The sequence below is a fragment of the Pipra filicauda genome, unplaced genomic scaffold (assembly GCF_003945595.2).
Source record: "Pipra filicauda isolate LSUMZ 115617 unplaced genomic scaffold, ASM394559v2 scaffold159_size1710840_pilon, whole genome shotgun sequence".
Lineage (NCBI taxonomy): Eukaryota > Metazoa > Chordata > Aves > Passeriformes > Pipridae > Pipra > Pipra filicauda.
Genome location: NW_024104095.1, coordinates 437,127 through 451,946, shown reverse-complemented (window position 1 = coordinate 451,946; position 14,820 = coordinate 437,127). Strand labels below are relative to the sequence as shown.

The window sequence follows — 14,820 nt, the reverse complement described above, 5'->3', positions numbered from 1 at the left end:
GAAATGGGACATTTCATCTGTTCAATAAGCACTAAAGTTCTCTTTGTTTTTATGGCATCATAATCTTTGATTACTCTGATAAATATATGGACTATACAAAAACATTGCAATGGAACTAATCACAGTTATAAAAAAAAAAAAAGTGTGTGGAAATGAATTGGGAATGCAATGATACCAGCACATTTTAGAGAAGTTCAAACACAGAACCACATTATTTTAAGTGGCTCCCGGCCTCATTCTTTTATTCCAGGTAGTCATTTACACCTGAGGAAAATGGTTAGGAAAGCTGTAATGCTTGCTGGCTTTGCATAAGTAGCAGTTCCAGAGATGGAATACCAGCCATGGAATACCCTTTCAGATGCCAGGGGCTGTATCCTACCTATAGTTGAGCCAAAGAAGATCTATAGTCAAAAAGAGCAACTCAAGAAGTGCTTTCCAATACCTAGAAGCGGTTTTATAATTCAACAGAAGGAAAATGATCACCTATAAACCCCCCACAAAATTAGCAACTTTCTAAAGCAAAAAGCTTTTCTCTACCTCATTATATTCTGATATTCAGATGCATTCATGTAAATAAAGTTCAAGTGCAAATCACGTCAGAAAAAAAATAATTCCAGTGGTGAAAGTCACGCCCAGTGTAGCACCAGCAACATTTATGGAGTGGTAACAGGAATATATTTGAATCAATGGGCTGCACATTTCCCTCACTGGTGCAATGGTGTCACGTCCTGTCAAACATCTTTAACATATTACTTCTAACAGCTGAAGTTTGCCTTTGGTTCCAGCAGACTAAACCCAGAGCAGCTGAACCAAAGGCAGTGCAGATACTTTAGATGTCACTGATTGAAAGTAAGAACATGAATTTGCACTTAGCATTTATACAGTCCTTTTCATCTTCAAGAGCAGCACAAACATTAGACAGTACCAGCTCTCTCACAGTGACCTTCATGCCAACCTTTTGGGATAAAAGCAGTACACAATAAGAAAAAAATGCACAAGATGTGTAATCAAGAATACATCAAGCTCAGATGTGTAAATCTTCTCTGCCTTGTGGTAGATTCTGTCTCATGGAGAATGCAAGGCCTTTCCCTATGGCTCAGGTATTAAGTCATCATCCAATGTATTTCAGTCACATGAGACGAGGATAATAGTCCTTGAATAACAGATTTGTTATTACAGTTATAGGGAACAGCTATACTTTTTTAATAGGTAAGGCAATAAAAAGTAATCCTGCATCAAAAATTTGCTGGCAACTGTCACAGAACAAGCCAGGGACACCCCCAGGTTAGATGGTGGGATTCCACGGCTTTGAATTCCTACTCTTGAGTCATTCTGGGATTATTTTTTTCCTTCTTCCAATTCAAATTAGGAATTTTGTAAATCTCTTTTGTGACTCGTTCTTAGAAGCAGCAGAAGCTTCTTTTGCCTGTCAGTTCTCTCTGCCCTCCAACCCAGACTGGCGATTTGATTTTCAGTTCTGGGTGGTTCGAAGCCCAGAATCACCAATAAGTTCCTCATGTTCCAGTCACTTGCACACTTTATGCAGAGGAATAAATTGGAGCAGACAGTCCTCATTTTCCTGGTGACCCAGAACAGCTTTTGTTACATGAACACCTTTAATCTCCTGTTTCTGGGTTTGAATTGAATTCAAGTGGGGAGAGATGAAAGCAAGCGTCTCACAAATCTGCTACTACAGCTGGTACTTCTCAGTTTATCATATACTGGCTCTAATTCTCTTTGATTCTTCTTAAAATTCTTGCTTCTATTTCTTAATTTGACAATCAGGCACTCGTTGCTATTTTTTGACTGTGGAAGAAACCCTCCCCCCACCTTTCTCACAGCTATTCCTTCAGGGAAAAAGAACCCAAACTTACTGCACTGTGATATCAGTGGAGGAATTTAACTTCTCCCTTGGTAGGTTTTCTTATGGGGAGTACAAATGAGCAGGTTAACAACACTTCATTACTTACAGTTCAGCAAAAGACTTACAAAGTAAACTGAGGAGTGACAGGAGGATGAGGGTCAGGCTGATGTGAAGGGCATCGGTGGCACTGCAGTCCATTTTGGATTTCTTGCAGGTACACACTTGTAATTTCAGTTCTGTGTTGTTAGTCAGAGGGGGTTTTCCAGAATCTGTCACTGAGATTGGGATGTTGTAATTGGCCTTTTTCAGGTTTTGAAGCAGGATGACCTGGGCGTGAGTATCTGCAAAGGATGAGGTGAGAATTAACCAAATGCTGATTGCTTGGAAGGGAAGAGGAATCTGCAAACAATATCAGACATGCCAAAGTCAGTCATGGAAATTAAGCAGAAAATGATAACACTTTAAAAAAAAAGGTAAAAGAATTGAATTGGAGGTAAGAAGAGCCAGTATAGCTAACTGCAATTTTAATCCAAACCCCACCAAAAGAAAAGACTTCTAAGAGCCCCTTTTGTTTAAATACATTATTTGGTCTGCAAATTATTGGCAGAAGTTGCCTGTGAAAGCCAATATACTAATGAAATGCTGAGGCATGTCACCCTCAAAGCATGAAGAGGGAAGAATATATTTACTTGCCTAAGGTAAAAAAAAACCCTTTTTGTAAGGAAATACAGGCAAAGCTGCTGAAACACTCCCTTGATTTTCCTGAACAGTCAGTGAAGGGAAGTAAAACCCCTTCAAATCCACAGATCTGATCCACCTGAGCAACAGAGGGTTATAACAGCTCCTGGTACCCAGGTGAGGATGCAGACTCACTCAGGTGAGTGTGCTAACTCTTTTAGAGGTAGAACAGAGTTGTGGTTTGATGTTTGGAGAACTGCAAAATAAATAAATAAATAAATAAATAAAAGGGTTCCTTCACTTTGTCCTGCAGGCAGGGACAGACATCACATCCAGTTTTTTGTAAGACATGAAATGAACTAAAGCGTTGGAGAGTAGCAGAGATAAATAACACATTCTAGAAAAAAAATAGGAATGATCTACATTAAAAAGAAATGTTGAATTTTGTGCCCACAACTTGCCATACAAACCTTCTGCAACTGCACAGTGTGTGCTGTGATCCTCTCGTGAATCATGTAAGGTCCCAGTGCGTTGGGGTATTTTATTTGTGGAGAGTTCAAATACTTAAAATTAGGAAGTTTTTCAGTTATATTGTTAAAGCCCATGCAAAACTTCCATGCTGTCCTATAGCTAGGCCTTGTGCACCTCATGCAAGCAAATTCCATGCCCTGAAATATCTTTACAAAACTGTAAGTCATTAGTAGCCTCTCTTTACTGCAAAGCTAAAAGAGGCAACTTCAGTCAACATATCAAGAAGAGGAAAAACTTTCAGTTCTCAGAATTATTATGTTCCACAGGCAGCTGGTCCCAGCAAACCCAGCACAGTGTAAAGCAGCAGCAATGGGTCCATCCTGCAAGACTTTCCTACAAAACTGCTCCAGAATTCACAAAGTGCCTCAGGAGGGATGTGCCTCAGTACACTGGGATGTACTAAATGCACAATAGTGGGAGGACTAAATGCACAATAATAAAAGTAACAGACTTACTGTTAAGCTTGTTGATTCTCCACAATTTTTCTGGGCCAGACTGCTTGCTCAGTTCAAATTTAAAAGGGTCTGTGTTGGGATGAAGGTCTTTGTCTGATGCTCCAAGTACCACTACCCTGAGATCTTTTGCATCATCACAAACTTTTGCCAGTGTTGGATAAAGGGACGGGACGTTGTCATTGACATCCTCCAAGGTGATGTGTAAAGTTCCTGTCCCCGTGGCAGGAGGGTTACCTATTTAAAAAACCAAACATTTATTTATTAAATCATACTTCTTTCATAAACTCTTGCTCTTATTTGCACCTGCGTGCTTGCAAAGGGAAATAATTTTTATAGTCCTTACCTCTTTTATATGAAAATGACTGTTTAAAAAAACCTGATGAGTCACTCTTGTAAATTCACTGCTGTATTTTCAGAATGCAGCCTGTCTGATTCTCTACATTATGGAAAATTATTCTATGGAAACCTCTGGGAGAGGAATATTTTGAAGTTAAAATGAGAATAGGACATGAATAGATATCTGGAACAGAATCTGTTCATCAGCACCTACCGAGAGAAACATAGAGGGAAACATCCCCTAGACAGCACAGTATTAGAGGAACCAAGAATAAGACAAGTAAGAGGAAAAATGACAGCAGAGAGGAATCAGGTTGTTGGTGGGTGCCCAGAACAGGAGCAGATCATTCCCCAGTAACCCTTAGGGTCACATTTAGTTATGTCAGCAGAAGTGAAACCTGTCAACAAGCAACCCAGGGATGGTTTATTTACCCAGAGCCACCCTGTGTCAGCAGCAGAGTTTCCAGCTTTCTCCAATTACCTGCCAGCTCCAGGGCTGAGGGTGCTGTTTGCTCACCGTGGTACCACTACAAGGCTCAGTGCCAAGGCTGTGACTGACAAACCAGCTGTGGCACCAGGAGGGTTTGGGAGGCAGAGTGTGCCCTTGGGAGCCGGGCTGAGAGCAGCCCCTCATCTCCCAGGGTCACAGAGGAGCCGACAGGAGCTAATGACTTTCAGTCACTACAGATGTGCTGTGGCTGGGCCAGTAACCCACTGCTTTCAGCCTAAAGCTCAACAGCTACTTTCAGATCCCTTTGCCACCCCATTTTAATCACCTCAATGTTTTCTAAATTCACATTACATCCTTCACTGCACTTCATGGTGTCTCATTTGAAACGCTGCACTCGTGGACCGTTTGTTATCCTCGTTTTTCCGGTTTGGTACCCAGGAACTGTGATCTCTGCACTTCCCTTGGCTACAAACTCTTCACAGGTAGAATGGATTCAAGAGGTTGCACTTAACCTGTAAAGCACCAGAGCGATGTGTCACAGTTTCTAGTTGAGCCCTGGAAGAGGTTTCACTTTAGCATAATTACCCTGCCCAGAGCAGCCCAATAAACTGCGGAGTTATTGCTGTGCTGGGAGTGCATCCTAAGGGAGAAGTAAATACCCTGTGGTCTGGATCTGATAAACTGCTAACTGAGCAGAATGCAATTAGTCCTTTCAATAACAAATGTTACTAATGGTGACACTTCATCTGTTTCATTCTCACATAAATGCATCACAAAGGCTGAATGTTCATAGTTCTCCAGCTTTGCCCTCCCTTCTCATCTGCACTTTGTCATCAGAAGGGTTAGGTCTGAGCTCTTTTTAATGAAAAAGAAACTATTTTTCACTTTTTATTGGACTAATTGAATTTGCAGAAAGACTCCAATGCATTTTTTGTTCTTGATATATTATTAAGTAAAGTCACACGGCAGAATGGATGAAAAGACAGTCGAGTATTTGAAATATGATCATAAAAGCCAGCCTTTCATGCACTTAATTAAACTGCTGTCTTTAATTTTGAATGCATTATTTCCACACTGGACTGATAATGTCTTATGCACTGCCCTTCTTATCTTTCTCTGAAGTCAGTAATATTAAAATCTGCCTTTTGAAATTAAGAAACCAACAGCATTATGGATGTCCTGTTATTTTGTCACGCGCAGATACAGCTGCGTTTTCCCTGCCATGGAAATGTCTCACTCTTTGTAAGGGCCAAGGCAAGTGTTACACACAAACAGAGAGAAAGGAAATTGCTTTTGTTCATTTGAATGACTTATTCTTTGGTTGGTTTATTCATGATGATTTGAACAAAATCTTTTGGTGATTTATGAAGACCTCCAAAAGAAAAATAAGCAAAAGTCAAGGTCATAAACTGAAGCTTGTTATCGCACATGTCACAAAAATATAACAAAAAGTGAATCAAGGAAAAATGATCACAACATATCCATTGGGAATGTAGGACTTTCACAAATTTGACGGTATTATGCTGTAGAAATAATTCAAAAATCCCATGATCTCCAGACAGCTTTGGTTTTGAAATGAAAGATATCCACAGCATATTTTAATTCCAAAGTAAAACTTCTTTTAATTTGTATTTTAAAACCTTGCAGCTGAAAGCAGAATTAGTGTGTAAACCCAGACATAAAGGGCTCTGTCCAACAACCCTTGGGAGCAGCTTTTCCAAAGAGCTCTGCTCCCACTTCTGTCACTGAACAGAATTCTCCTTCCCTCCTGAGGCCAGACACTTTAAACCTTTAGGTGTCTTTAGAGCCATTTGGGATAGAGAGGATCCCAAACTCCTGCTAAGGCTCCCACAAGTGGCATATCTGGGAATATACTATGGCAAACAGAGGAATGGAACAGCATTACTGATGGGTGTAAAAGCTGCTGAAACAGAGGCTGAAGGATGAATAATTTCATCCTGAAACAAAGTGAAAGCCTGGTATTGAATCCTGATTTTAATAATCTGAGGCAAGGCTGGGAACCCTAACTTGGAAGATCTCACTTGCATTTCAGTCTCACTGAAGGTCACTTGTAGCTACATTTAGTGAAAAAAAATACTTTCAAAAGAAATATTATAGAATCAGATACTTTGCATACTTCTTCATTCTTGAATTTTAATGAAAAGCTCTGCAGAATCCTATTTGAATTATTACTGTAAAGTCTTAAATTATAAGCCCTCTTTGGAATTAACCAGGTGTGGTTTTTCATATTTTTTCTTTTAAAAGTGGGTCTTTAAAATATTTTCATTTCAATATTTAATGGATATTATAAACTAAAAAAAATTGAGTATAATAAGAACATTCATCCCAGTAAACAAAATTTCATTTAATTTGTGAAAAACAACAGGAAATCCTCAAGAAGCATTTTCCTTTCTAGTTTGATTTTTTTTTTTTCAACTTTTGCTACCAAACTTGACTTGATCTAAAATGGAACAACTTGCCCAAGGGACAATAAGGATTATCAACCACAAAAAAAGTACATTTCCACATGCTGTGTGAAAATGGACTTTAAATGAATCAGATGAAAGTCAGTTCACATGTAAATAACATAAATTATTTAGTGGCACAGCTAAGGAACAAAGCACTGATAATCACCTACCAAGAAAAATGTCAGACACACAAGTCAAAAAGTGTTAAAGCTGGGAGGCACTGAGCCTGTGTGTTTTCACTTCTATTTAGGAGGTTCACCTAATAGTATTGAAAGTTAAACACAGAAAACCTTGTCTATTTACAGATCTAAAGGTTTCCATCACAGGCATCAAAGCAAAGGAATATTCATGTAAATGCCTTTACTAACAAAATGTAATTAGGAACAAATATGAAATAAAGGCATTTAATTTGAACTATTATACTTTGTAGTTTGATTTATGTTTGAGAACATCAGAAATGTTGGATTCTGGCAATAGTTACCAAATTTCCAAAGGGGACAAGTCAACCATTCTAGAGAATGTTCCTTGGACACCTCCAGGGGTGGGGACTCCACCACCTCCCTGGGCAGCTCCTTCCAATGTCTGACCACCCTTTCCATGAAGAAATTCCTCCTGATGTCCAACCTGAACATCCTCTGGCACAGCTTGAGGCCACATCTTCTTGTCCTGTCACTACTTGCCTGGGAGAAAAGCCAAACTCCCACCTGGCTAAAACATCCCATCGGGGAGTTGTAAAGGCAAATAAGGTCCCCCCTGAGCCTCCTTTTCTCCAGGCTGAGCCCTCCCATCTCCCTCAGCTGCTTCTCTATGACTTACATACCTCAAACCTGGACTGTGAGAAAAAGGGCTTCATGCTTTCTAATGAAAACCTAAACACAAATTTCTGTCTCGTCCCTCATGTTGGTTTTTTTTTCCCCCTCCATATGCTGTTTTTCTACTCAGAAAATGTGTGCATGCTCGGTGATTTGGCAGCAGGTCCCCTCTCTACAGGCAGCAATCCCACTCAGACAGGCAGATTCCATTACTTTTCGTGTTCAAGCTGAACTCTATTAATGGTTCAGCCAAAGCAAATGGAACCAGTAGAGTGGGAAGACACCAAGATTTGGGTTTGCTGCTCAGAAAACTGCTCTCATCAATGCCATATGTTGACATTTTCATCCCCAATTTCCCAGGAGCTGAAATTTCCTCTGCATTTTCTCTATGTATTGGCATATAGATATTTTTTTACAGAATGCATAAAATAAATAGCCTTTAAAAGTTACAATCCTTCATTCATTCCCTCAGATAATATATGCAGATCCTATTTTTGAGTAATTACATTTCCAAAGAGCACAGCTCTTTCAGCATATCAAATTGCTACTGACATATGCCATCCGTCTTAAATACTGTTTTCAACATTCTAATTTCTTTTTCTAATCATGAGTCCGTGATGACAAATTAAAACAATATTTTGTGTGCAATTCATATTTTACTGAAATTTCAAATGGCAAGAAAAGGATGAGTCTTCAATTTATTTTCTCTTCTCAATTAATACAGCAATTAAGATAAGGGGTCTAAAACTGGCTTAATTGGGTTGCCATGGTAACTAATTGCCTGATTTCTTCAAAAATAGCATGTTTTAGGTGGAATCCATCTATAGTAATTTAATTATGTACATCATGAAGCGAGAAGACAGGTTAGATACATGTAAGGAAAAGTTTTAATTGCAAATTGCTACACATCTCTTTGTTATTTCATGTTTTTCTAGATGTTGTGTGTTACTGTTCATCAGGCAGAGAACAGAATGATAATTTTTTTTTCCTTTTTAATGAGTAGTAGCATCAAGATTTGCACAATCAATGAGATTGGTTGGGTGTAGTTCAGCTTTGGAAACAAGGGAAAATATGAACACTAGACCCTGATTCAGTACTTCTTTATTTTGCTCAGGAAAACTGAAATAATGCTCCTCATCCTGCCAATTCACACACGTGCAACTGCCAGTCATAGAAGCAACATCTGAGCTGCTTTTTATTATTAACTGGCAAGTGAAGCTCTCAAGGCAAACACTGAAACCACACCTATGGAATCACATCTCTTTCTAGTCCTCCAGCTCTCTTAACCTTTCCCTTGCTCAAACACACACACAAACAGGGCTGTTTCCTCCAGCTCAGCCCTCCTGTGGGACATCCTGCCCTGACTGTGATGTCACATGCCGGGGATGGCGACATCATGTAGGGAAAAACCCACTTCCAGAGAAGAGAACAGTTGTTTTCCCCCACACAGTACTGCTGTGAGAAACAGGGCTCACTGGGATTTCGTGGGTTTGAAGCTACATCACCTGAAAATTCAACCCCTTAACTCCATCCCTGACCATCTTTAGCATCTGGAAGAGCTGGCCCATTTTTAACGACATTTATTCTCTATGTTTCATATAGCAGAAGTGCTTATATTCCCAATTTTTGTCTCAGGAGCTCCCTGATGATGAGAACATCAGGAAAGAAGGTGCCACCCTCACTCTGGATGAGAGGATCTGTCTCTGTGGGAGAATATTTCTCCCTGGCTTTGGAGGGGTGGTAGCCCACCAGGGTGGCATGAGAAAAGTGAAGCTGATAACTGCATTTAAGCCAACCAGCAAGATTAGTGTGTCATCACTTGTCACCAGATGAAAGACTTGAACAGCACAGGTGTTTTTTCTGTGTACCAGGCAAAGAAAGGTAACCAAAGATTTTCTTCTAAAGAGACAGAAAAAGCTACACAATGGGGATATTAACTGGGGCATCCTGCCCTTCCACAAAAGGAATGATTATTGCATAAATAAGCTGAATCTGGGGATGTTTTGTTATTCATGCCTCTTAAAGAAAAGGGAGAAACTGATTTTAGCTTTTTAAGGTTTCATATATTTCCCAGGTATTTTTTAGCTTCACCTCCAGACACGTTTTATTCCTTCCTTCCTTCTAAATTGTGACTCAAACTCTCAGAATACAGAGGGATAAAGACCTTTCCTGTAGGCTTTTTATCATGACTGACCTTATGAGGAAAACCTGCAGATATTCTGCTTTATGATAGTCATCCAAAGTGCTCCAATGTACAACAGGATGTGTAGGATGACACCACCACATGGTCATGCAGCAAATCTGGAAGGTTTGCTCATGCAGATTTCTCCAATTCAAATGCTTTCTTGTCTGTATTTCACATAGATGTGTTTTACAGATATACTCCCAATAATTGCCCCATGTGCTTGTGACATTGCATTGGGGTCAGCGATTAGTGCTAAATTCAGGGAATAAAATGATCACTTTTGCTAATTGAATGAAACCTCTGCTGTTTCCCAAGTTTGCATAAACCTGACTTTGTCCCATTATCAGCTCATTCTCAGATTAAACACAGTTCATGACACTTTAATGTGTTAACTCTGCTTCATGATATTTCCTACCAGTGTTTAATTTCTTCTTTAATTGACCAGAGACTCTGTGTCCACACAGGTCTTTAATAAAAAGTTTTTAAATTCTAAAGACACTACCTTGACCTTTTACTGAAATCAAATGTACAGAGAAAATTAGGATACTCATTGTAGAAGTCCTTTTTAAAAGTGCAATTCACTCCCATAAATGGTCAAAATTTATTATCTATAAAATTAACACTATTTCCATCAAATTTGGTCTTACACATTGTTTCAAGTGTGTTTGTGAAGGTGCAGGAACTATTTAGATGAGAAATAATATAATTCATACTTAACTACCTTTACCTGCAGTTAATTTGATAATGCTGAGAAATAATATCATAAAGGTCAAAAAGAATCTCATAAAGAACTAAATTATTTCCTCCAGTTGAACGACTCCATTTTCTGTGACCCACTCATGGTTACTGTGCTACTGGTAAAGAACAGTTTTGTGATTTACCAAAAAGAGAGAAAGATGTGATGGATTTATATAGAGAACTACCAAGCATGAAGCTCCTGGTTTTACCTCTGACAGAAGTCTCTAACATTTTACAAATAAAAAAGATGTCCTGACATTTGTTCCCTGCACTAAAGTGCAATAACAAGGAGCCAGTGCTGCTGGGACTGATGACAGATCCTCTACTGACATCAGCAAAAGGGGATGAATAAAGTGTCATTGGGAGGTTTGTTTTCAGCTGTTTCCACTCCTCACCCAAGATAGCACATGAATGGAAGGTCATTTTAAAAAGAGGTGATCGTGGAATAGGATGGCACAACAGTATCATTTGTATAACTCTCTCTCTATATATATGTATATGCGTGTATATATATGTTTGTGTATAAACTCTATATACTATGAACCCAAAATAATAATGATATGTTTATTTACTGGTTTAGCATATGTTGAAGGTCACTTAGCAATGTCTAAGGTTCGAGGCTTTATTTGATTTTAGATTTATTCCCTATAAATACTGTTACAGATCAGCACACACTCACAGTGTCTGCTCTGCTTGGAGCTGCCTGGGTACAAATTCCCACTGCTGCACTGTGCCATGGGCATCACCTGAGCTCTCTGTATTCCCCAGGGAAGAAAAGGAAAGCCTGTGGCATCTCAGGCTTCAGATTTGACTTAGATAAGATGAGAGGCCAAAGGAAAGAGTAACCTCCATTGAATGCTTCTGAAGAAAGCATGTCTTCTTAACTAGGTGTTTTTGTCCTCTCCTCCCTTTTCACCCCAAGTCTTTTAGTCTGAGCAAATGACTTGCTCTCTTGGAAATGCCTCTAAATTTTCCCTTTATTACTCTCTTTCATTTGGCAATTCTTAATCCTGCCTTTGGCTGCCCTCTCAGTCCAAAGTCCTCACCATATTCACTGGCATTAGACAGGCTCCACTTATTAACCTGAAGAAAGGGATTTGCACTCTGTGGACAATGCTTTAAAGAGAGCACATGCAGCCATCTCATTTTTTTTCCTTTTTAAGTCAACATAATCTTCTTTTAAAGTTCTGGAAGAGTTCTGTATTCATTTCATATCGTTCTACACAATTTGGCTTCTCATCTAAGGTAATATTTCTTTTCAAGATGGACATTAGCTCTGATGGGTAAGGAAATGAAATGGGTTTCATAGCTTTGCCTGGAAATAAGCTGGGGGGAACACTCTCTAGGGATATTGTCTGTCCCAGCTGTACCTGCAGGGGACAAGGCAGTGAGCCTGCCTCTGAGCTTAATGTTTGGTGATTAATCCAGAGGTGATGCAAACCACAAGGTGAATATCAGCTATTTAAATTGTGCTGTTTATTCCCACTTCCACGTGTGGCTGGGCTACACACAGTGAAGGAGTGCAATGCTTGGGAATGATCATTATTAACACCTTGGCATGACAGTACTAAATGCACACACATGGTTTCTAATTACTTCATTCAAGGAAGTCAATAATGTTGGAGTGGATGAACTGCACTAACGGAGCTGTGCAATCACAAATAAATACAGTTACAGCTGCTGGAATAGAGTGTTGACTCAATGCCTCAAGTGAAGAGGATTCCTTTTCTCTCTTGCTCTGCTGCTCAGCTCACAGACACCTCTTTCTCTTTCTCCCATTTTTCCAGAACGGAAAAAATTCTGAGAATTAAGAGGGGTCACCTATCAGTGAGGTTCTGGGCTCAGAACAGATGAGCAACACGTGTTACTGCCCTAAGCACAGCAGAAAGGTCTTCCCCCAAATCCTCCTCATTCAGGCTGGTTTCCACAGACAAAAACATTCAGCCTCTTGTTCCATCTACTCTCTTTGATGATATCTCACTCCACCTTTAAAACATGACTTTGTCCTTTTGGCAACCCCTCAGTAACATTATCCCAGATTTTTACTTTCATTGTGAGATGACATTTCCCAGATTTTTAAGATGCATTTAAAAAAAAAAATTCCTATCCAATAGCAAACAAATGACAGAAATATGTTCAGTGCTACATTTTTCCATGGAAATTTCCTAAGGAAAATATGTATATTAATATATAAGTAAATCATCATCTCAGCAGATTTTTTTTTTCTGTTATACTTAAGGCAATATTTTCTTTCTCCTGTCAGGCCCTGCAAGTGTTCCCTGAGTCATGTGGTTACAAAAATGTAGAATTGCTCTCCTAAAAAGAACATTTGACAATTCATCACCAGGGCTAAACCAGCTGTAGCTGTGAAAAAGCCTTAGCATATTAGCTGTTATATTACAGGCAAATCTTTTATTTATTTTGTGCCTTTAGGTCTGGAGATTTGGAATGTTCAAGGTTTTCTCTTTCTACTCCAAAGTTGCTTGCTGAATTTTTCCTAGACAGCTTAATTTTGATTCTATTTGACAGAAGGAACTTTAATACACACAATATGCAAAAATTGTTGCATTTTAACAAGGGGTTTTACTTATGTTTTTGTTGTCACTATCAGTGTATTGAGTAGAATAGAATCCAGCATATCAGGGATGAGCTGTTATTGGTATTTAGGAGCCTCAGGCTTATTGACTGTTCAAATATTGTGAAGAAATTAACTCTGATAAAGATGACTTATTACCTTCCTAGAATGTTCCCAGACTATTTATACCTAGAATTATGATCTCAGTGCAGTAATAAACCTGTGAGGTGTAAACTTAAATTAAAGCTGCTGAAGCAAACGCTTAAGTTCACATGTGCACCTTCCAGATCAGAAAGTTTCAAGCAGGGGGGAAAATTATTATTGATAACAATATATTCATAATCTTATGCATGCTAGTTACTCACCACTGTCTATTGCCAGGAAGAGGGCAGTGTACACATTGTCCTGCACGTAGGGAGACTCCCGATCCAGGACAGCCGTGGTGCCGATGGTGCCATTGGTAGGGTTGATTTCCAGCCAGCCTGCTGGGTCCTTGTAAACTGAATACCTAAATCAAAGTACACCAGCTGTTAACAAATTATAGATCTAAACATAAAACAATTACATTGCTGCAAGGGAATATGTCTTTGCACTCACTGGCTTTCGTGGGTGGATCTCTTAATAATTCAGAAATAGAATCTAAACCTTGTGCTTTCCCTTAGGGATAGTTCTTTATTGCTAAACTTAGCTGACAGAAGGAGAAGCTGTAGACAATTCCTTTGGAAATATATTTGTCCCAAAGAGTAGTACAGAAATCAATATTTAAAACATTATATTGGACCAGTGCTATACAGCCAGAGTACCTGAACACTTGGGCCTCTGCATGAACACTGGTATCTACAGACTTCATGAATCCCATCACAGTCATCCTTTCTCCAACTCAAAATTCTGATTCGACTAGAAATTGTATTTTTAGTTTACTTTTTTGAGCGTTTTTCATTTTTTTTCTTACAACTAGTTAGACATGTACTAAATTGTAGGGTGTGGTAGCAAAAAGAGAATTGGACAATGAATTCATCAGGTCTAACAGGAGGTGGTTACACCCAGACCCTGTTTGCACACATTTGTTCTGCAGTCTTGGATCTGTAGTTTCCTTCTGATGATTAAATTCAATCACATGAATGTGACCTAAATCAGGATTTAGAAATGCTGTCTCCAAGATCCCCCAGTAAGAAATTCCCTGTTGTGCTTTTTTCCATTAATCAGCACAAATGTTCAGACCCTGAAACTGGAAATGTTTCGGGACATTGTGGAGTTTACACACTAAGAACTTCCCTACTTGACTGAAGCAATAAGTGCAAGAATGTTCATGATTAGGGCTTAATTCTATACTCAGTTAAATATAGTAAGTAATATAACAACACAGAGCTGAATTAACTGGTACCAATTCCCTCTTCAATTAAATGTGTTAATATTTTAAACCAAAACTCCAATCATATAATCAATACTTAGCATAATAACCTGTTTATCTTTTTGTAGTGAATTGTTATAGGTCATAAACAGCCATACAACCTTCTATAGACATTTTAAATTACCAGTAATTGACATGGAACCTGCTATTATCTAATGAGTCTGTGCCCAGGCAGTGCCTCATGGTGGCATTCACCTGAAAGGTGTCCTGTGTGATAATCCTGCCAAAAAAAAGATGTATCAGTGCAACCATGAGGGAATAAACAAAAATAACAGATTTTTAGGGGGTAAAAGGAAAAAAAAAGTAAGTAAAATGA

General features: G+C 38.9%; 1 protein-coding gene across 2 annotated transcripts in view; it reads right to left on the bottom strand.

Annotated features, from left to right (window-relative positions):
• The window catches only part of CDH13 (cadherin 13), a 447,401-nt gene that overhangs the window by 17,665 nt on the left and 414,916 nt on the right, over positions 1-14,820 (bottom strand). Inside the window, exons 11-13 of one of the 2 annotated variants that reach the window (XM_027725146.2) lie at positions 13,459-13,601; positions 3,529-3,762; positions 1,990-2,205 (exon numbers count right to left, since the gene is read on the bottom strand). In XM_027725146.2, the coding sequence (XP_027580947.1) occupies positions 1,990-2,205; positions 3,529-3,762; positions 13,459-13,601 (593 nt within the window). Of the gene's footprint in view, positions 1-1,966; positions 2,206-3,528; positions 3,763-13,458; positions 13,602-14,820 lie in introns of those variants that run through there. The other variant, XM_027725145.2, reaches the window with a different exon arrangement.